Genomic DNA, 22,371 nt, shown 5'->3' with positions numbered 1-22,371 from the left:
TATTCTTGCCATTTAGAAAGGAGTTTTATTTAAGTCACAGAGCACCAAAATAAGCATATGGTGAACACTTGTCAGCTGTTACAATCTGTCTAGAAGCTTCTATTGGCTGTTCTCTACAGTTTAATAACTCAGTGTTTACTTTAACTAACTCCAAACTGATGACAGTTTGAGAGATTTTTCTGAGCCTATCGGGCTTAGCATACATTTTATAATAGTTTGAATTTTTAATAACTGAGATTCTGAAATGAACTTGCTGGAACACTTAGAGGTTCCCAGTTCAACCTGGGTCAGAACAAGGGACAGCTTGGCTGTTTATCAAGTACCTACTTTGTGCCAGGCAGCATATGTTCTCTTGTTTAATCCTTAAACATTATGTTACAGTAACAGATTCCAAATTTACAAGTGAATAAACTGAAGTTTTATGAAATTAAAGTAGTTTAATTCTTCCTGGTTCCTTGCCACTCTCCCCCAAATTCCAGACAAAATCCTTCCATGATACCTCTAAAATTCATCTCAAATACATCCACTTCTCTGTCTCCCCAGCCACCACCCTGGTCTGAGCCACCATTTCTCACCCAACCTACTTCAGTATCTTTCTATCTGGTTTCGCTGCTTCCACCTTGTGCTCTCCCTCTGCATGCAGCATCCAGAATCGTCTTCTTGAAACAGAAATTAGATCATGGCATTCCCTTGTGTGAAACTGTTCTATGGCCTTTAGAATAAAGTTCATCCCTTGCTGTGGCGTACAAGGCAGGATCTGTTCCCTGCCTACTTTGCTGACTTCATCTCCCTTCGTTCTGCGGTGATCACACAGTCACACTGTCTGCACAGTCACAGGGCCCTTTTCCCTGTTCCTTGAGCCCCAAGGTCTTTCCTTCACTGGGGCCTTGTGGTTGCAGCCCCCTCCGGAGAGGAAGCTCTTTCTGCAGCTATTCCCATGTCAAGCTGGCTCTCATGGTTCTGTCCCAGGTCAAGTGCTTCCTCTTGGAGAGGAACTGTCCTACCACCCAGTTAATCCTTTCTTTCCCCATCCCCATTATTCCTTAATAAATTGCCTAGTGCATAACATTTATCTCAATCTCAAATTATCTCATTTGTTTATTTGCTCACTTGTTCTTTATCCATCTCTCTTCTCTCATGAAAATATAACTTACATGAGGACAGGGACCTTGTCTGTCTTGTTCATCTCTGTATCCACAGCATCTAGCACTGTGCCCTGGTGCAAAGTAAAATTCTGTTCAATACATTTTGTTCGGTACCTATGTGGTCAATGAATGGCTAAAAGAATGAATGAGTGAACTTTCTAAGGTTGGTAAGTGGCAGGGCTGGGGTTTGAATCATGGTCTAGCCAGCTCTGAAGGCTGCCCGTTAGTGCAGGGTATCTTTGGGAGGTCAAGGTCTCTCTCCAGTCTTGGGGAAGGCCTGTTCTTGTGCACCTGGAGAAAGTGAGGCTCCCCTAAGCGTGTCTTGGGGCAAAGGCACCTTTTGTCATTCAATTCTCACAACACTCCTATGAGGGAAGTGAAGTATTTCCTTTCAGTGTCTTTGGCATCCTCGGATGTGCAGTCAGACTAGCCTATAGTCACCCAGGTGTTCTACTAGAAACGAACTAAACTGAGCCTGTCACACGTATGTCACTGATGTAGGAAAGAGCCCCTTTGCCTATGCTTCATGTCCTCACCACCCATTCCTGAAGCCAGCCAAGCGTGATCCATCAGGGCCCAACTCAAAGACAGTACCTGCTTTCATGAACATTACTTTCCGCTCTCTCTGAGTTGTCGTGTGGGACCAGTGCTGAGCTGAGTGAGGGGTGTCCCAGGCATAACTACAAAGAAGTCAGGATTTTCAGCCTCTCTCTGATTTCCTTCACTCCTGAGACCTGTGTGCCACCTCATCTGTGCCTTCCCAAATGGCCTTCTACTCTGGATCTTTCTTTACCTTTCTTTCCCCCATCAGCATATGCCCAGGCTATTTTAAGGACAATGGGCTAATTAGATTAATAACTTCTTGCTGTCACCCCTAGATAATTTAATCTTTGGCAGAAACTATAATATAAAGTTCTAACTCAGGAATGAAGCAATGGTGTGTCCCTTAGAGCATTCTAGCAAAGTAGCCTTAGGGACAGATTCTGTAATGTTATCACAGCTGCCAACAAGAGGGACTTTAACTGAATACTTGCCAGCACTTCATCTGATGCCACAGCTCCCTAGGAAGGAAAGCATTATAGTACCATTTAACAGATGAGGAAAGCTCAGGCAGAAAATTAAGGATATTGTTCAACATCACACAGCTATTAAGTGGCAGAGCTGAGAAGCAGACCTACGTTTTTTTTAACTTCGGAATCCATGCTTTTTAAGCCTAAATGTCTAAGCCTAAGTATCTCCCAGCCCTCTCCTGGCTGACATCAGAAGTGTAGAATCAGGTGAGGAGGGGATCCCAGTCCTAACTCCTAGGATTTCTAAAAAAAGTTTAGGGCTTTATCACTAACTCTCATTGTTCTATTTTAGAAATAACTTCGGCTTCTTGGAAGGGTCAAAATTCAAGGTGGTTTAACACAAAGGAAAGCTGTGGGTTAGAGGAAAACAAAGCATAATGCTTAAGACACTTGGCTATGGATTCTCTGCCACTTACGGATCTATAATTTGGGCTAGTTATGTAACCTTCCCAATTCTTACTTTTCTTCATGTGTGAAATGGGTATACCAGCAGTATCCCCGTATGCCTATGGTATATGGTGAAGACCAAATGAGATGCATCAGGTAAAGCCCCTAGCATAGCACCTGATACATAGTTAGCATGGATTAAATTTAGCTGAACAGAGAGAAAGAGACTAAAGAATTTTTTTTCTAGGTCCTGATCCTCCTAAGGTTTCATAGGCAACATCTCTTTAGTATGTAAATAATTCCACACCTTGATTTTTGCTATAAAGTATTTTTTAAACTAAAAATTAGGTCAGAGTTAAATCTTTATTTTAACAGTACTAGACTTTCTTAAAGAAATGGCTGCTTTTAAGCAATCATGACCAGGCAATCATGAACAGCCTACAATAATTGTTTTAACGTTTAGGAAACATTTTGAAAAGGCATGAATCATGAAATGGTTTTCTGCGTCCATTTTTCTCCTTTCCTAAATAGACAGCACGTAATCAAGAGTCACCTTGAGACTTTCCTCCACTAAAGAAGGTAATGAGGAGAGAGAACAATTCGCCCCAAAATGCTTTTTCTAAAAGCCAAATGTCAGGAGGGCCTACAGTGTGATTGTCAGAAATTCCATAATGAGGGAGCACAAACATTAGCCTTGATGTGTTCAGATTCACGGTGTAACATTACACTGGGTCACCATGGCACATATATTAGAGGCTGTAATACCTTCGGGCCTGAAGATAGCATTCCCTTTAACAAAGATCTTTCAGTGGTTTTTTAATTAGAAGCACTGGGAGGAACTCAATGTTGTGTTCATTAAATATTTCTTTTGGAGAAAAACTGAACAGTCCATAAATGAGAGAATGACTAGGCATTCTGTTTCATCCGATCAAGCTTAATGATCAGACCAGCAGTCATTAAAATCTTTATGGTAAACTCTTTTAAGTCTACAAACCTTTACTCTGTTATAGGACCAAAAAACAAATAAACTTCAAAAAGCATTTATATATTTAACCAGTTCAAAAATATATAGATACATACATTTTTTACTGAGTATCTTATGTCAGCCCTTCTCGCTTAATGTCTGATGGAAGACAAATCCCTCGAGATAGTCCACTGAAAAGGGATTCTGCGGTCAGATAAGTTTGTGGAATTCTGCATACTGGATCTCTACTTCTCCACCCACACATGAAGATTCACAATGCACAGGAACATATTAGAAACCCTTGATAAGGTCTACATTAAAGAATCCTGTTTTAACCTCGTCAAAGGTGGCAATTCCCTCAAAGCATGTGGCCTGAAACCCTTGCCTTGTGTAGCTCCTGCCAGCATCAAACTACTCTCATAGTACTTAATGCATTATACTGAAATTGTCTACTTACCTGCCTAGCTACTTAAGTCAGATGTAAGCTTCTGGAGGATAAGGATCTGTGTCTTGTTTATTTTTTATTTCTAATGCCAACATAATTTCTGGAAGAGAGTAGTTGCTCAATAAATACTTAAGAAAGAGAACTGAATTATCAATGAATATGTGTTGATGGCAAAGAAGAACAACGTAATTCCATCAAAGGAAGAAGGGAGAGTTAATGTTTCTGCCTTTGTGTCAGATAAACTGTCATCCCTTATGGCACAGCACCCCAGCAATTTGTCCTGGAAGGAATTTCATTTTGAGTACTTAAAAGAAGAAATTCTCTGCTGGAGTGGATATAGGACACACATGGACACATATATGCTGAGTCTGGTTTGGGGCTTTTTATGATGATATTTCCGAACACCAAGAGCTGTGATTCTTCCCTTCGAGACAACTTCCCATTTCTACATTGTGCCATTTCGCTATTCTCGGGGACCTCTATCAGGTTTTACCAGCCCCCCGATTCCCTGGATCCCTTCCCTGCCCTCCAACACAGCGTCTCCAGCCTCCATTCTGTGTTCATGGTCATCAATGCAGTTGCTTCCATCATTGCCTCTCCACCCCCGGGTCCTCCCGGCATCTCCACCTTAGCCCTCCTGATCCCTGGGAAGCCCAGGCAGCTGCTTTCATCTTTACCCCAGGCTTATCCGTACAGCTGGAGAAAATAAGACTAATCTCCACTATCCCCTCCATGTTTCTGGGGAAGCCTTTTACTCATCTCATCTCTTATTGACTTTCTCACTCCCCACCCCAGAGGGTCACATCCATTTGATCCATTTTCACTCGCAAGTTTCCAACTTGGCTCTCCCAGCCTCATTCTTAGGATGTGACCTCATGGGTTCATATCCCAAAAGGATGAAGGCATCCAACACAAGCTCCTTCAGTTCTGTTCATCTCTGAAACTTCGCCTGCCTCTCTTCATCCCCTGATCAATCTGACAAAGAAAGTATTATCCTTGCTCTTAGTCAAAACCAACCCGCCCATCTTTGCATTTGATCTCAACTGCCTGCCTTCTGTGGGACTTTATTTCATAAATTATTCCCTCTCTTGTAAATCTCCAATCTCCATCAGTCCTTTGCACACTGGCAACATGTGTTGGTCTCCTGCATTTGACACAAATGAACAGCAAACTTTTCTTTCATCTCTGTACCCATTTAAGCTGCCACTCTATCGCATTCCTTTAGTCTCCAGACTTCTTGACAGATGCATCTTCAATTATTGTCTTTGTTCCAGTGTAGTTTCCTACTCTTCAAATCCTCATCCTCTGCCCTCTGCCTTCTTCTTCCAATGCTCCCTCAGAGTTTAGCAACAGCAAAGTATTTCTCATTGATCTTGCTGCAGGAATCATTATAAGTACCTGAAAAAATGTGATACTTCTCTCAAAGACCATCTCCAATGTCCCTTCCTCTTTGAATCTTTGATGTCATTGATTTGTGTTTTACTCGTTGGAATGATATTTGTGCAATGAAAGAGCCCCAGTTCAGGAAAATGAAGGCTTGGCCTGACTCTGGCATTGACTATGTAAATCAGAATTTCATGTCACCTTTCTATGAAATGAGGACATATTTTAAGATGACCTCTAGGTCTCTTCCACTTCCTGTTATATTTTTAGGCATCTTAAGGGCAGGAACTGTGTTTTAACATTGCGCAACACAGTTCTTGTGGATTTTTTTTCTATTTCTTTATTTTCTCTTACAAAAATCTTTTCCTCTTAGGAAAATAAAGTTGAAATTTAAGTCTATGATTCAGATTTCTACTTTTAAAACTTTCCTTTTAATTATGCCCTTAAATAATGAAAATCTGACTAAATGTAAAATACCTAGGATTCTGAAATTTTTAAAGGCAATATCTAAGATTTTACTCAAATAGAAGAACAAGTCTAGAAAGTTTCTGTAGGGATTTATAAAGAGGCAGCTATTTAACAGCAAGATACCCTGCTATAGAGGGATTAAGGAACCAGAAAACCAATGTGTAAACAAGAAACATGAGAGAAGATGAATTTCCTATCACATTTCATGATGTCTGGGAACATTGAGAGAGGATTGCTCCAGGATACGAATGCGGCGGCATTATTAAAGCAGGGCAGCTGAATGCAAAGCAGAAATAGCAAGATCATTAATTACTGACAAGGTAATCAGCACATTATAGCAGCTACCAGATGTGTTAGGGTGGTTCCGTACACAAACAAGGACATTATACTGTCAAGTGGAATAAGTTTTAATGTCAAATTGAATAGACGGACTAAGAATGGAAAAGAAGCTTGATCTTGAGTTTTTCAAGCTAAACTCAGCATCAGTTGTCAGTCCAAGAATTCTATATTAAGTATGAGTGAGGCAGGGTTCGCATACTCTTGTTTTCCTTCTGTTTCATTTCCTTTCAGGTATTTATTTGGGCTTCTGTATTTCATGTCAACTTATGAGAAAATTACTGGAAAGACTGATTAACACAACTGGTAGTTGCTAACACATAGATTATGTGAGCATAGTGTTTATGTCAGTGCATTCTTTCCTGAGTAATTAATTTCATGGAATACTGCTGGATTGGCAATTTGTCCTCCCAGAACCATGGAGAGGTCTGAAAAGACAGAATAGGCATTCTTTCTTCATAGTTTTACTAATAACCTTAATTAGGCAAACATTTATTCCAAGGTTTGTTTATGAACCTGAAAACATTATCTCTCCTCCATGCTCTCAAATTTCTGTCTTGTGAGTATTTTACAGCCTTCCAATAGCTGCATTTTTAGGGAATCTTTTCCCAAGCTCTGGATGATGCAATATTATTTGTTGATGCTCACATTGAGATTCTCTGGGCAGTCTCTGGCATTCTGAGCTCATTATCCAGGTGAGCATTTGCTGGTCTCTTTAGCCACCAGCTCCATCCACACAGTTGGAATGGACAGTTCACGCAGTGATAGAGACTCTCTAATTTCACCAGGGGAAAAGATATCTTATTTCCTTTTGTACGGCAATCCCCACCTTTTTCTCCCTCTCTTGTATGTCGTTTTGCAGATATTTTCTGCTCTATCTTTTCAGTACCCACCTCTAGTAGAAGTCTCTCTCCAGCAAGTCCACAAACCATTCCCTACGGCATCTCCCATCACGCCACTGATGGGCCACAAGCTTCTGTTTTCTACATAATATCAGAGTACGTGTGTATCTACACAATTCTCAAGGACAAATTACTGTTTGCAGCCTTCCATTTCATCTCAGTCTTCAAACCAAGACATTTGGTTCTTCCTTTGTTTTATTCTTCAAACAAGGAACGCCTAATAAACAAATCTGTCAAGCCAGAAAAAAGTTTGCAACATATAGGACAAACTCTTAATACATTTAATAAAAATGTATACATTTACTCTAATAAATCAATAAGCAAAAGGTAAACTAAGAAATAGGAAAGCAGATATAGGATATAAACAGGCAAATCAGAAAAAAAGAAATACAACTAGAAAATAAATGCACAAATATATCCAACCTCATTTATAATCAAGGAAAATCTTAAAAATAATAAATTAACACATGTCTATCAAATGGATAAAAGTATTTTTAAAATATAATACCCTGGTGTGATGTTTAGATTAACAGCTGTCTTTATACTACATACTATTTGTATTGTTTGATTTATTAATTAAAAAAGAAATCTTTCACTTTCAACCAGAAAATATATATGTATTTATATAGGTAAAATATATGTATTTATATATTTAAAAAATGTATTATGTTTAAAAAATCTTTCACTTTAGATCCAAAAATATATATGCATATGTAAATACATGGACCTATTTATATATATACACACATATATATTTGGGGGGGGTCTAAAGTGAAACATTTCTTTTTTAATTGATAAATAGAATATATATTCAAATATACATATGTATGAATATATAATCATGTGTTGCTTAATGACAAGGATACATTCTGAGAAATGTGTTGTTAAGCAATCTCATCGTTGTGTGAACATCATAGAGTGAACTTACACAAACGTAGATGGTGTAGCTTACTACACACCTGGGCTATTTGTTATAGCCTATTGATCCTAGACTATAGACCTGTAGAGGATGTTACTGTACTGAATACTGTAGATAATTACAACACGATGGCAAGTATTTGTGTATCTAAACATAGAAAAGGCACAGTAAAATTATGCTAGTATAATCTTATGGTACCACCATATATATACAGTACATCAATGACTGAAACATCATTATATGATGTGTGACTGTATGTGTGTCTGTATATATATACATAAATATATATGTGTATGTATATATATTACGTTACCCTGGAAAGATAAAGATGCAAGGAAATAAGAATTCTCTTATGCTCTGATATGGGGGTAAATCAATGACAATTCAATTACATGAATCAGAAAGAAAGCTCCCAAACATGTGTGCCTTTTGACATAACAATTCTACTTATAGGGATTTATCATAAAGGAATAATCATGGTTATGCACAAAGATTTAGTTACCAGTGTTCATCCCAGTAATGTTTGTAATATTGAGAAATTGGAAACTACCCACTGTCTAATTTTTAAGAGTTGCTTAAATAAGTTGTGGTATAGCTAGAAAGGGGTCAGAGTTATGTAAGCTTTAAACTGTAGCTCCTCATCAAGTCAGGGATTTATACCTTGCCTTGGGAATCAATGAAAATCAGGCTAACAATTGTCTCTATGTCTCAGACATGAGTGGGGTAAAGGCCGTCCTCCTGTTTCAGTATTAGTAGGGTAATACTAAAAGTGCCTGCTGTCTTCTCTTGACCCAGGAGCCATTCATCTAGAGCAGAGTGAGCCCTTTAGGGTCAACAGAAAGATCTAGATTCTTCTTTTTTTTTTTGCTGTTTATTGATTGAATTCTGTATGTCTTCTCTCGGCCAGCTCTGGAACTCAGCCACAATCCACGTAAGATTCAGGCTCCTGTGCTAAGTTACAGAAAACTCTATACACATAAGGCAAAATGACAGGAAGCTGGTCGTAAACACAGGTGAAAGATATGTTTGGTCCAGTGCTATTAATTGGGGAGTTTCAAGCTCATGCCTTTCAGAATCATATTTTAAAATACGGAAAGCAAAACAGAGAAAAATGAGCAGGGTGGTGTAAGCAGGATGCTCTATCAGGAATCTGGAAGGAGAACAATGTTTCATGCCTAGGTCTGCAGCTGGCTGGGGAGGGAGCTTGTATCACAGGCTCTCCAGGCCTTTTTCTTTTCTAAAATATGACTGATTCTGAGGTCTCTTCTGGAACCTCCCCTCCCCTTCTCTTCGGCCAAAAGATCCAAAAATAATGCAGATTTCTGAAATCCATGAATTCAGAGATTTGGATGGATCTTTACCACCCAAATAGAGATGATAAAATTCGGCTGTAGGCCTGTATTCTATCACAGTGTGGCCTCTACCCCAGACCTGAAGGCTCCTGGGAGCAGAAAGACTTTCACACTGGAAAAAGTTGGAAGCTATTCAATCTTTGTTGCTTGTCGAAGCCAAAAGTTGAATTAAATCAGATGGGTCTTTAAAGAAAGAAAAAACAAAACAGATGAGTCCTTTAAGAAAAAAAAGTGTTGGTCAGCTAAAGACTTTTTTAAAAACACATGGTCATTCTGCCTCTTGGGGGATATGCAGACCAAATATAGTATCTGCAGGAGGCACGCTGTTACATTTTAGCAACTATTTCCCAAAACATGGCTAGATTCTAAGGACGCTGAAATCTCACACTCACTTTTCTAGATAAAGCTTCAGTCAGTCTATTTTTAGGGATTTGTGAAAATTCCATCCTTTTCACCAAGTATCTCAATATTGGAATTTTTGTTTTGTTTGGCTTTGTGCTTTTCATATTTTTAAAATTCTATTACAACTTATTGTCACACAGTTTAAATGAATGCAATTACATTATATATTATATCTTGTAATTATACCAGTAGCATCTTTTAGAAGGGCTCTGGAATTTCATGGACTGAATTATAGTAATTTTGTGAATAACTATTCTACCAACTCTGCAGTTGCCGTATCCAAATTTATCTGTGCAAATGATTTTAAAGGATTTTTAACCTCATCAGAAGAAAAGTTAAATTTAACTCAGAATCAAACCATCTGGTAAATTATTGAGGTCCACCACGCATAATAAGAACTTAACTAGATTCATTTTGTGAGCATGAGTAACTTATGGTGTTGTTGGCAAAGGAATGAAATGTTTTTATCTGAACATAGAAGGCAATTTCTGGAAGCTATCATTCCCATGCTAATTATAGGCCTAAATGGGGATATTCAATTGGTAAAGTAGATGGTGGATTAACCCAATAACCTGGCATACCATGTCTATCAAACATGCCATGGAAACTACCCTAAAAGGCAGTGAAAAAACAATTAATTCAGCCAGTGTTCAGCTGTTTCGTACAAACAACTCTTTTTAACTGCACAGCAAAGGTTCTATTTTATTATATTCCACAGCTACCTACAAAGCTTATTTCTTTCTTACCCTGGCAAAATCCTATGTGTTGTATTTGGAAGCTCTTAAACTATGACATCTCATAGAGTGAACATCAGTAACCCTGATTCTTTTAAAACCTAACCTAATTTGGTTTGAGAATATGAATTTCTTGGCATACCTATTTCTCTATTTTTTTCTTTCCTGAGTACTTTAACCAGGAAATTTTCTGGACTTTTACAGGCCTAGGGGCAGTTTGTCCCCTTTGACTAATGCAGCCTGGGAGCTAGGTTTCTATACAGACCCCTCTCCTCAGCAACCCTCTTCCCCATCCCCCAAAAAAAACTTTCTAAAGAGAGTTGAAATTATATATTACAAGGAAAGTTTGCTCAGTTATCTTTAAGGTTCTGCTGCATGTCATTATGTTGTTTCTAAAGAGCAGACCATTGTTTCTCGAAAGGGAGAAAGATGAAAACAAAGAGGAGATTCTGTTGCCCTCTGATAATTGCAGTTTTCTGAAGTAGGAAATTGGAATAGTAAATCCCTGGTAATGTAAGGGATGGTTATTCAGCTTGAGTATTAGTCCATCTGCCTTGTGTTTCTGTTCCTTTACCTTTTGTTCCCACGACTTGAGGATTTTTCATTGCTTGTTGGAACCAACACCTGGTGATATGCAGAAGAGAAAACTAACTCAATCTAGTCCATTTATGACACACTCTTATTCTGAGTGGGAAGAATAAATAGGTTGAAATCAGCGGTGAATCCAAAAATGAGGTAACACATCTGAAAGTACCTAGCACAGACTGTGCATCATAGGAATTTAGTAAGTGGGATTTTATAATCCACACCACAGTTTTCTACTATTCTTGACCAGTGATTCTCAGCCAAGGAGATTTTGCCCCCTAAAAAATATTTGGCAATGTCTGAAGACATTTTTGATTGTCATGACTTGAGGGTGACACGGGCACCTAGTGGGTAGAAGTTAGGGTTGCTGCTAAACATCCTACAATGCACACAGCGGTCCCCGCAACATAGAATTATCTGGCCCCAAATATCTATAGTGCTGAGGTTGAAATACTCTGTTGCTGTAGATTTACAAAAATGTACAATGTCTATTTTCAGTATAATAAAGAATAACTTAAGTAATATTGTTGATCCTTACTTAACTATATTTAAAATTGTTTCTTTGCAAATATGTTTATAGAGCTCTCTGTTCACTGCTTGTTTGTGTTTTCAAAGTTAGTCTGGGTAGGTTTCCTCAACAATGAATGTTCTGCATCAAAACAAACATGTTAACGTATTAATAGTACCTCTAAAGACTGGAACATTTAGTACACTGAAAGATGGATTTACACAATTTAATTTGCCCCAACTTTTAAGTGATTTGCATGAAATCAGGAACATCTGTCTAAGAAATATCATTTTACTTGGTTCCTCTTATCTTCTCTCCTCTTAAATAGATATTAATATAGCTGCCTAAGATTTTTTCTAGTCTTTAGAGATTTTTCCACTTGCTTTGAAATACTGCCTAAAATGAAATAAAGACTGTTTTTTAGAAGCGTCTATAAATAAACAAGAGGTTAATCCCCTCAGGAATGTAGACCATGGCTGATTCCCTTCTTGTCACATTCTTCACTGGACCCAGAGAGAGAGTTCTTAAGAGCAGGCCAAGATGTTCGGCTTTTCCTTCGCCCTGTCTCCACCAGGCCCCCTCATCAGCCCGGTCACCAACTCTCCTGAAATAACCTCTCCACCTCACGTGGCCCATAAAATGTAAACTGGTGGCCCCAAAATAGGAGCTGACATTATCGGCATGATTAGTAGCTGGTGGAAAATCTAGCGTGTTAAACCAAACAAGCTGATCTTGTGGTGTTTGTCTTGTGTGTTGAAGTGCTGACAGACAACTGTTCCACAACCTTGAGGCTTGAGGCCATAGTTAGAATCTAGTCAGAAGCCAACTGACTTTGGGGATCTTTATCAGACAGAACAACCTGTGGTCTGCCAAGTGCTCTAAGTGTCGAAAAGCTCTAACAGGAACAACCTAGTGGCCTGCTGTTGTCCAAAACATCTTTACCATTTCATTCAACCCACTGTGGCAGTTCACAAATTGTGTGGGATGTCCATAAAGAGCATCTAATACAGTGGCTGCTATACTAGACAGTGACAATCTAGGAAATAATAATGACCAACTCATTATCCACATTTTAATTATAGATCACCTGATTTCTTTTTTATTTATTTATTTATTTATTTATTTTTGAGACAGAATCTCACTCTGTTGCCCAGACTAGAGTGAGTGCCGTGGCGTCAGCCTAGCTCACAGCAACCTCAAACTCCTGAGCTCAAGCGATCCTCCTGTCTCAGCCTCCCGAGTAGCTGGGACTACAGGCATGCACCACCATGCCCGGCTAATTTTTTCTATATATATTTTTAGCTGTCCATATAATTTCTTTCTATTTTTAGTAGAGATGGGGTCTCGCTCTTGCTCAGGCTGGTCTCGAACTCCTGAGCTCAAATGATCCGCCCACCTCGGCCTCCCAGAGTGCTAGGATTACAAGCGTGAGCCACCGCGCCCGGCCTGATTTCTTTTTTAGATACAAATATACTAATAGAAAATAGGAGGGGATTCTATTCAATATCCATAATTTCATGAGCCTAACATAATTGTTATAAATTTGGTAAAATTTTCTGGCTTTTTTTATATATTTTCAGATGAGTTAGATATGATTTTGTTATACTTTACCAGCTTTTTTCTCTTAACATTATGAGAGGAATATATTTCTGTACTACTGAATAATATTCACAAGTAATCAGATGTAATGATGGCGTATTTCTTAGATTGTTATTCCATAATTTCTTTATTTCTTGTTTTTGAAATTTTGAAATTTTGCTTGCTTTCTTATTTGGTTTGATGGCCATTGTAAAATAATGCTATAGTAAACACATGAAGCATGTTAATAGATCCCCTCTTTAGAATACGTTACCATGCCAAATGTTTGCATTTTAGGCAGGCAATAATTTACATAGTGAATCATTTCGCTACCACATATTCATTTTCAAAAAGTACTTTTTTGCTATACTTGGGAAAAATTGACTTTAAACCTGCCAGAAGGAAAGAAAGCCAAGAACTTTTTCTCTGCAGCATAATTAATTCAATAAATTATGAGACAGATTAATATTTCTTTCCATGTAACAATAAAAATTGCTGATAATACATAACTGCATTCAGAGCTGCTTTGCAAATGGGGCATAAGTTCCCAGGCCTAAACCTTGCAAGTAACATATTTTACATGTTCTCTAGAATTTACAAAGATGAAAAATTAACAGAGGTAAACAAAAAAACAACCACCAAAAAACCCACCCTGTTTTGTTTTGGTCTTTGTAAATATAGTTATGCATTGTTATAACTCTAAACTCTCCTTTTTATAATTGAAAGTAATATGAGTACAGTGCAAATAAACCTTCACACATCTTACAGTTAGTAATTGTCATGAAGGTCTTGGCTTAAGACATTTTATATTTTGCATACTAGTAAGCTGTCACATGATTTTAAAATGTCTTTTTAAATAAATTTGATATTCTAATGAATCAGATCATCAAAGAGCAAAGGGAGCCTACTGATAACACAAATAAATTTAAGACATACATTCTGCATATTAGAACCTAAAAAAATCAAATGTTCTCATTATTCATAAATTGGGTTTAGCTTCTGCTATATCATCTATTGTCTTTGTTTGAATTGAGATTTGTAATTGAGGAATTGAACATGGACTGTTTAGGCTTGTGCTACTCAAACAAAAGAAGCGAAGCAGGTTTGTAAACTACAAGCACAGTGAAAATATAATGTAAATGCTTTTTGAAGTGCTCTTTCCTCATCATATATATGAAAAGTAGCCTTGAAAATTATCCTAATGGGAAGAAATCTAAGACTTTTCTCTCTTTCTCTGGCACAATAAATTTAATAATTTATGGTATGGATTTATTTTTCCTTCACATGCAACAATAAAAATGTTTGGACTGATTAAATAACTGTGTTTAGGGCTTTTATCAGCGATACCGACCAGGAACATATATCTTTGTCTTTGGAAATGGAACATAAGTCTCCAGATGGCAAATCACTGGGACTTTGTTCACAATGTGAATGAAACATGTTGCCAGAAGGTCATTTCCAAAATATCGATAGTGTTTGTACTGAAAATGCTTAAAAAATGTTGGAAATCCATCAACTCTATATTCTTTGTGGATTATCTGGAGAAAATATTTAAAACATGATAGGCTTTTCTCTGTCCTCCAGTTAACCTCAGGCTTTTCTCTCCCTTTCTGTGAATTCTTTGCACAATGCCACTGATTTCAGCATTACTCTGCACAATTTATCACTATAAAGGTGACTCCACTCAAAAAAATAACATAAGTAATTCCAGGGTCATATGTAAATGATAACCATTCTTCATGCCTCTGTGTTCTGTTATTCATAGGGACAATGAAGAAGTGTTTGTAGCTTGCTTATCCATGCCTGCTGTGCTAAGTAAATCCCAGGTTGTAAGAGTTTCCAATTTTCAGTTAACAGAATTTACAGCTTTATTTTTATGAATTGCAGGTGGTTTTCATGAGCCTATGCAAAAGTTTTTGGGACTGTGGGCTCGTAGCCCTGGATGACATTACAATGCAATTGGGAAGCTGCTGGTCTCCAGGTAAGACGGCAGTCACTGAAGCCCTTTGTCTCCCTGGCCTATACTACACTTCCTGTGTAGTACAGGGAAGAACCACATACATGGAATCTGTGCTGGTCTGTCCTTTGCTTCTCTTGACAAAATTGTCTTCTGCAGAGCTGTGTAGCAAGCTTTGGAATTTAGAAATGGTGACTCAAATGTAATGTATGTCTTTGTATATGTGACTTAACCCCTTTATTTTTATTTGTAAGGGGGAATATGTGATATCTACCTGAATATTGAGGCTAACACACATACATTCCCTGGCATAGGACCTGAGGCAAAACAGTACAAACAAATATCTTCTACTAAAATTATTACTGTTGTTATTGTTGTCTTACATGAATGAAGATTGTCAAGCAATATTGATGAAATCCTTATTTCACAGTTACTAGCTATGCATATAATTTTAAAATTTTAATAAAATAAATATTTTCTAAGTGAATCAAATGACAGTGGAACAATAGACCAAGCATTGATGATAATGACAAAATAAAGTCATAGTAGCTAGCTGTGTGTTGGATATTCTAATGAGAAAATGGTGCATACCTCAACCCAGATCATGGGTCTGTATCTCCTAATTACCATCCATCCTAAATCATGGTGTATCCATTTCACCGATGAACAGGCAAATTTTTCTATCAATCTGGCACTGGATAAGAATCTCCATGGTTACTTAATTAAAAGTCAATTTGGTTTTAGTCCTTTGATTTGCCAGGCACTATAAGGTCAAGGCATAGAAGAGGGAAGGGTTAGATGAAAAGCCCAGACTTCACTACTATGCAACATATCCATGTAACAAATCTGTACACGTACCCCACACAAATCAATAAAAAATTTAAAAAAGAGGGAATGAGGCTTCATTAGCTAGTACGTAAAATAAAATGAAGTAAAATAATTATCACATAAGAGACATAAAAGATAGGCTATGTATTAGAAAAATTTGCTAAGAATCTAGATGTACAGTGATACAACCAAGGTCAGACAAAGGTTAGGAAGTAGTGCCATTCTAATAATAACTATTAAAGTTATTGTAGATATTATTCAAAGACATAAACATTTGATTTTGGTAAAGGAAAATAAGGTGGCAAAACAAGTTCTAATATTTATTTCACTAATAATTTTTGCCAACTTCATGTTTGAAATTTTCACTTTACATACACCATTTCATTTAATCCTCACAAGTCCATGAAGTATTCCCACATTATAGACAAGAATACTGAGGCACAGAGAAATAAATAAATACTGTGTCATTTGCTCCACACAGCTCTGCCTCCGGAGGTACATTTAGCTTCCTCACATTCTCCCCTCCTGTAAAGCAACTCTAGTGTTGCTAGGAGGATACTCTTCACTCAGCATGGATTTCTGGAGAAATTTCCTGCATTTACCTAATTTTATTATTTTCCGTATTTTCATAAACGCAATATACTTCTAATTGTCAGAGCTTTGGAAGCTAATTCACACAAATAAATTCACAATTTAGAGAAAGTTTCTTTCTCAAAGTATCCCAGTGTTTTCAATCTAGATTTCTGATTGTTCTCTGCCTGTGTGGCAGGACCAATGGCGGAGTGCAGCCTCTAGACAGAGGTAGGAGCTTCGTGTAGGTGGGCGGCCGGTGGGGGTGCTGCTTCTCTATTGTGTGGCATATGGCCAGAAAACACTCCTGCAGAGTGGAATGCCAGCAACACACATTCATTGAAAGTGTCTCAGCAATTGCAACAGCTGCTGTTTCCTTGCAGAGGGCCTTCCACCTACACCTGGAGAGTGTACTTTCGAACAAGATGAATGTGCCTTTACTCAGGAGAAAAGAAACCGGAGCAGCTGGCACAGGAGGAGGGGAGAAACTCCCACTTCCTACACGGGGCCAAAGGGAGATCACACTACTGGGGTAGGTGAGTTATGCCACATGGTGCTGTTTCCTAAGGAAACCTTCTAAAATAGCATTCTAGGATTGTCTGCTGCATTTTGAAATGTGCAAATTTATGTCGTGTCTAGAATTAACTGCACGTGGGATTCTACACACAGATGATTCCATATATGATAGAAAACCATTCTTTCTGTTTATTACATTGCTTCTGTATGGGGCTGCACAGAGGACCTAAAAGGGCTTACAAAGATATGGACAGGAAGATAATTTAATTAGAAGTAGGTTTAAAAATAAAAGAGAGAACGATGAAAGTGAAAAAAAAAATGGTGTCTAAATTGGAGCCAGGGCTGAGGCCTCATATACAAAATGCACTGTCAGGCAGGGGGCGAGGCATCAAGTTTGACTCCAGGCTTTCTAGGAGCTGAAACAAAGATGGAAAACTCACCTGTGACACAGGATTCACAGCATCCTTAGGATAAAAACAGAGGGAGCAGCCCACGTGGGATGTAGGAAATAAGCGGGTGCATTTTCTGTGGAAAGTATATAAACTACAATAAAGCAGACTGAAAGCTGATCTGCTTCATGTTATCACCATGTGTCAGCAATTGTAAACAATGTCAGTGATAAAATATATCCCATAGAGTGGACCTTCCTCGCTGACACCCCCATTTCATATTGCATTTGGCATTCCAATGGGATAAAAGCACATTTGGTCCAGAGAAGCAAACTACCCCCTGATACTAAATTTGTAGATATGTTTCTTCAAGGATCCTTCTAGAGAAACCATTATGATATTTACCATGAAGCTGAGTTGCATTGTGCTGTTTCCTATGGCCTCCCTCAAGATAGGCCTGTGGAATCACACCATAGAACAACCTACGCAGGATAATCTGTTTGTCAGATTGGTTAAACTTCGTAGGATGCAGTCATGAGCAGCTTTTTTTCCCTTTCCATCCCTCTCTTCAGACATACTCTAAAGATTCTCCCCTTCGTCACCTCTTAGCAAATCCCTTAGCTTCCCAGTTCTGTTGAAGTGTTAGAGCAATCATATATGCAGGTCTGTTAAAAAGTACAGTCCCAACCAAAACTTGCATTTCTCATTCAACCGAGTCTTCTCTTTCCCTCAGTTTGGGCCTGACTCATCGTTTGGAGATGATAAAAGATGTGTACTTCCTCCCCATGTACGCAAAATCTATGAAAATCTATCAAAAACACATGCAGTAGATATGAAATTGCTCATAATTCTACCCCCATGCTTGCATTATTCCTGGTTTATGGGGACACACTAGCTAATTTGGTGTGACTTTCTTTAAGGAAAACGAGGTAGTTGTGTTTACTTTGTCTTCTTGAAAACTTAGAGGGATGTTTCAGCTGACCGGGGTGAAACTTTAGAGCAAAAATTGAATGTAGAAACTTCTTGGTGTGTTCAATATTTATTTTGAGTAAATACTTGACACATTAAATGAAATTCTCTGGTGCACAACATAGAAAAATTCTGATTTTTAAAGTAAATTATTTCTAGGGTCTGCCTTCCTCATTCTTTATTTCACCTGCTTCAGTACAAAGTTTCAAAGATTTCTCAAGATGCTTTCCATTTTTCTAACTCAATAAAATCTTCTATTGGTTATATCTTTTTATTTCCATGCACAACAATGCAAACAAGAAAACAAATTTTGCTATGCTGTGTCCAGAGTACAGACAGATGTAGCAATGGATTGAAGGTTTTCTGCTTTTGTTCTTAAAATCACTTTAATAGCTGTTTTACTAGGGAACTATAATAGCTAGTGATCATTTACAGTAGTCTCTCCTTATCCATGGGGGATACGTTCCAAGACCCCCAGTGGATACCTGAAACCATGGATAGTACTGAATCCTATAAACGCTATGTTTTTTCCTATACATACGTACCTATGATAAAATTTAATTTATAAATTAGGCACAATAAGAGATTAACAACAATAACTAATAAAATAGAACAATTATAACAATGTGCTGTTCACAATAACTATCCACAATTTCATGGATAGAAGATTTGCTCTTACAGTAGATCTTAGCAACCTCAGCATATGGTTTTTTTCTTTCCCATTAAGTCGGGGACTCATACCTTTTCACTTAAAGGACGCACTTTGCAGCCTCCCTTTGGCATATCTGAATTGTCAGGCTTACTACTCTTGCTCTTTGGGGCCATTATTAAGTAAAACAAGGCTAACTTGAACATGGGTGCTGGGATACTGCGACAGTCAATCTGATAACTGAGACAGCTACCAAGTGACTCACAGGTTGGACAGCATAGACAGCGTGAATACGCTGGACAAGGGAATGATTCACGTCCAGCTCTGGACCGAGCAGGATACTGTGAGATTTGATCATGCTACTCAGAATAGCATGAAGTTTAAAACTTATAAATTGCTTATTTCTGAATTTTCCGGTTAGTATTTTTGGGTTGCAGTTGATTGCGGGTAACTGAAACCGTGGAAGGCAAAACCTCAGATTAGGAAGGACTGCTGTATTGAACATTTACCATGTGCAGGCACTGTGCTGGGAGCTTTTATGTCCTTTCCACACCTATAAAATAAGAGAAAGTTCCCATTTTTCAGAGGAGGAAACTGAAGCTCAGGGAAGTTAAGAGCCGCACAGTCGTAACTGGTAGAGTGGGGACTGAATCTCAGGTGTGTCTGGCTCTACTGGCCATATTCTGTCCACACTGCCTCACCAGAGTTTCCCAGTCTACGTGGCACTAAGAGACCACACATGACATACAATGGCTGTGACAGCTTATATGTAAAAAGCACAATGTTTCACATAACAGCATAATCTCATCCCTAAGACCCTTCACACCAAAGGGGAGTAAGTTGTCTTGGAAAGACTATATTTAAACCAATGAAAGGTATTTTGGGGCATTCTTAGAAAGGCAGCCAGCAGAAAGCATCTAAATTTTTTTCTGAGCTATTTCTCATGTCTTTGTAACAGTGTTGTAAGTTTAACTCCAGGGCTGCAGTCCGCAAACCTATTGTGTATCCTAAACACTGCAAAAGAGTGGCTTCTTTTTGACCTGGCCTCTGAAGCTGTGAGCTCTACGTGGCTGATGTATTGGCTCTTAGACCACAATGTGACAAGAGTTACTGTCTCAGTCTATTTTGTGCTGCTGTAACAGAATACCTGAGACTGAGTAATTTGTAAAGGACAGCAAATTATTTCCTCACAGTTCTGGAGGCTGGCAAGTCCAGGATTGAGGTGCTGGCATCTAGTGAGGGACTTCTTGCTGCATTATCCCGTGGTGGAAGGGCAAAGAGAGGGCGAGAGAGAGAGCAAGAGGGGGCCAAACCCTCCCTTTAGTAAGGAACCCACTCCCATGATAACAGCATTAATCCATTCGTGAGGGCGGTGCCCCCATGACCCAAACACTTCCCACCGGGGCCCACCTCCTAACATGGCTGCGTTGGGGATCGAGTTTTCAACAAATGAAATTTGGGGAACACATTCAAATCATAGCAGTTACCCATTCAAAAATTAATGCATAAGCAAATGAAGGCACCTTCAAAACATCCATTTATTTGTTAAAGCCGCTACTGTCGGAAGCTACATGTATATAAGAATCAAACATCTTAGAACTGGCAGCAATCATACATGTTATATAGTCCAGGGTCCCTAGTATCTTGATCTATTCCATATTTCCTGCATTATGCATCAAATAATTGCCCCAGAATTACAGTAAGCAAAGTAATAAGGGTTAAGTTTTAGAGATGATGGAACCACGCAGAAAGAAGCAGGTAGCTCTCCTTGGAAGCGTCTTAAAGGAAGAGTGTGAGTTTATCAAGAATGGTGGGGAGTGAGGAAGTATTTCAGGATGAGGAAATGACAGGTGTGAAGTATTGAGCTATTAAGCAGTGTGGCAGCTTTTGAGAACTATAAGTGATTATACTTGGCTGCCATGTAAGATATCGTCAGCCAGGATTTCTAAGAAAGTGGAGTCTAAAATGTAGTCTTTTTTTTTTATTGTATCCTTATGTTTTTACATTCCTTTACTGGTCTTATTCTTTTAATGGTTACACCTGTGTTTGTCTTACAATTTATTTCTGTATATTTTTAAATCCTAAAAGATATTACTAGATTGGTTTTCTTCTATATTTATTCCCGTATTTCTTTATTTCTTCTCTTTTTTTTTTTTTAGAGACATAGGCTCACTCTGTCACCCAGGCTGGAGTGCAGTGGTACAACCATAGCTCACTATAACCTCAAACTCCTGGCCTCAAGTGATCGTCCCAGTTTAGCCTCCCAGAGTGCTGGGTTTACAGGAGTGAGCCACTAAGCCTGGCCACCAAACTCAGCCTTTATTCAAATATTTCCCCTTTCCATTAATCTTCATTCCCTTATGCCTTTCTATATTTCTCTCTTGAATTATTATTATTTTTCTTTTGCTAGAAGTATTTTCTTCTTCATCTAGTTTTTTGTTTTTGTTTTGTTTGTTTTGTTTTTGGTGCAAGTCAGCTGATGATGAATTTTCTGTCTTTTTCTGAATGTCTTTATTTTTCCTTTACATTTGAAGGATAGTTTTGCCATTTATAGAATTCTAGGTCAACAATTATTTTCTTGTCAGCCATTTAAAGATGTCATTCAATTGAATTCTGGCTTCCATCATTTCTGTTGAGAAGTCAGGTAGAAGTCCTATAGTTTTTCCTTTGAAAGTATACTATTTTCCTCTGGTTGCTTTTAATATTTTCTTCTTATGTTTGATTTTCAGCATTTCAGTATAACATGCGTGTGTGTAGTATTCTCTGCAGTTATTCTGCTTGGGGATCATTAAATTCCCTTTATCTTTGGGTTGAGGTCTTTCATCTATTTTCAAAACTTCTTGACCTTTATCTTGTCAAACATTGCTCCTACCCCATTTTCTCTCCTCTCTTTCTGAAACTCGTTATATGTGCATTAAAAGTCCTCACCATGTACTACTGTATATCTTGTATGCTCTTTTAAAAATATTTCCTTTCTTTTTGCTCTCAATTCTTCAGTTTGGATATTTTCTATTACTTTATTTTTTAAGTTTATGAATCCTCCTCTGAGCTGTGTCCAGTGTGCTATGAAACCTATTGATTGATTTGTTTTAATTTCGGTAATTCTATTTTTCAATTCTAGAATTTCCATTTGTTTATTTTTTAGTAATAGCTTTATTGAGATAAAATTCACATACCATACAATTCATTCTTTTAAAGTATATGATTCAGTGGTTTTTAATATACTTACAAACTTATGCAATGATTACCACTATCTAATTCTGGGACATTGTTGTCACCGCAAAAGAAACCCCATAGCCATTAGCAGTCATTCCC

The 22,371-nt window shown here is 38.0% G+C and overlaps 1 protein-coding gene across 2 annotated transcripts in view; it reads left to right on the top strand.

The window, feature by feature from the left end:
* The window catches only part of MAMDC2 (MAM domain containing 2), a 151,790-nt gene that overhangs the window by 106,083 nt on the left and 23,336 nt on the right, over positions 1–22,371 (top strand). The window contains exons 10-11 of one of the 2 annotated variants that reach the window (XR_011233927.1): positions 15,066–15,159; positions 16,917–17,065. Coding sequence is in view for 1 of the 2 variants with exons in the window: in XM_069474127.1 (XP_069330228.1) it covers positions 15,066–15,159; positions 16,917–17,069 (247 nt within the window). In the remaining variant the exon portion in view is untranslated. Of the gene's footprint in view, positions 1–15,065; positions 15,160–16,916; positions 17,070–22,371 lie in introns of both variants that reach the window. The other variant, XM_069474127.1, reaches the window with a different exon arrangement.

Source organism: Eulemur rufifrons, chromosome 7, assembly GCF_041146395.1.
Source record: "Eulemur rufifrons isolate Redbay chromosome 7, OSU_ERuf_1, whole genome shotgun sequence".
In the NCBI taxonomy this organism is placed as follows: Eukaryota; Metazoa; Chordata; class Mammalia; order Primates; family Lemuridae; genus Eulemur; species Eulemur rufifrons.
The sequence above is the reverse complement of the archived record's forward strand: the minus strand, read 5'-3'. Positions and strand labels throughout refer to the sequence as shown.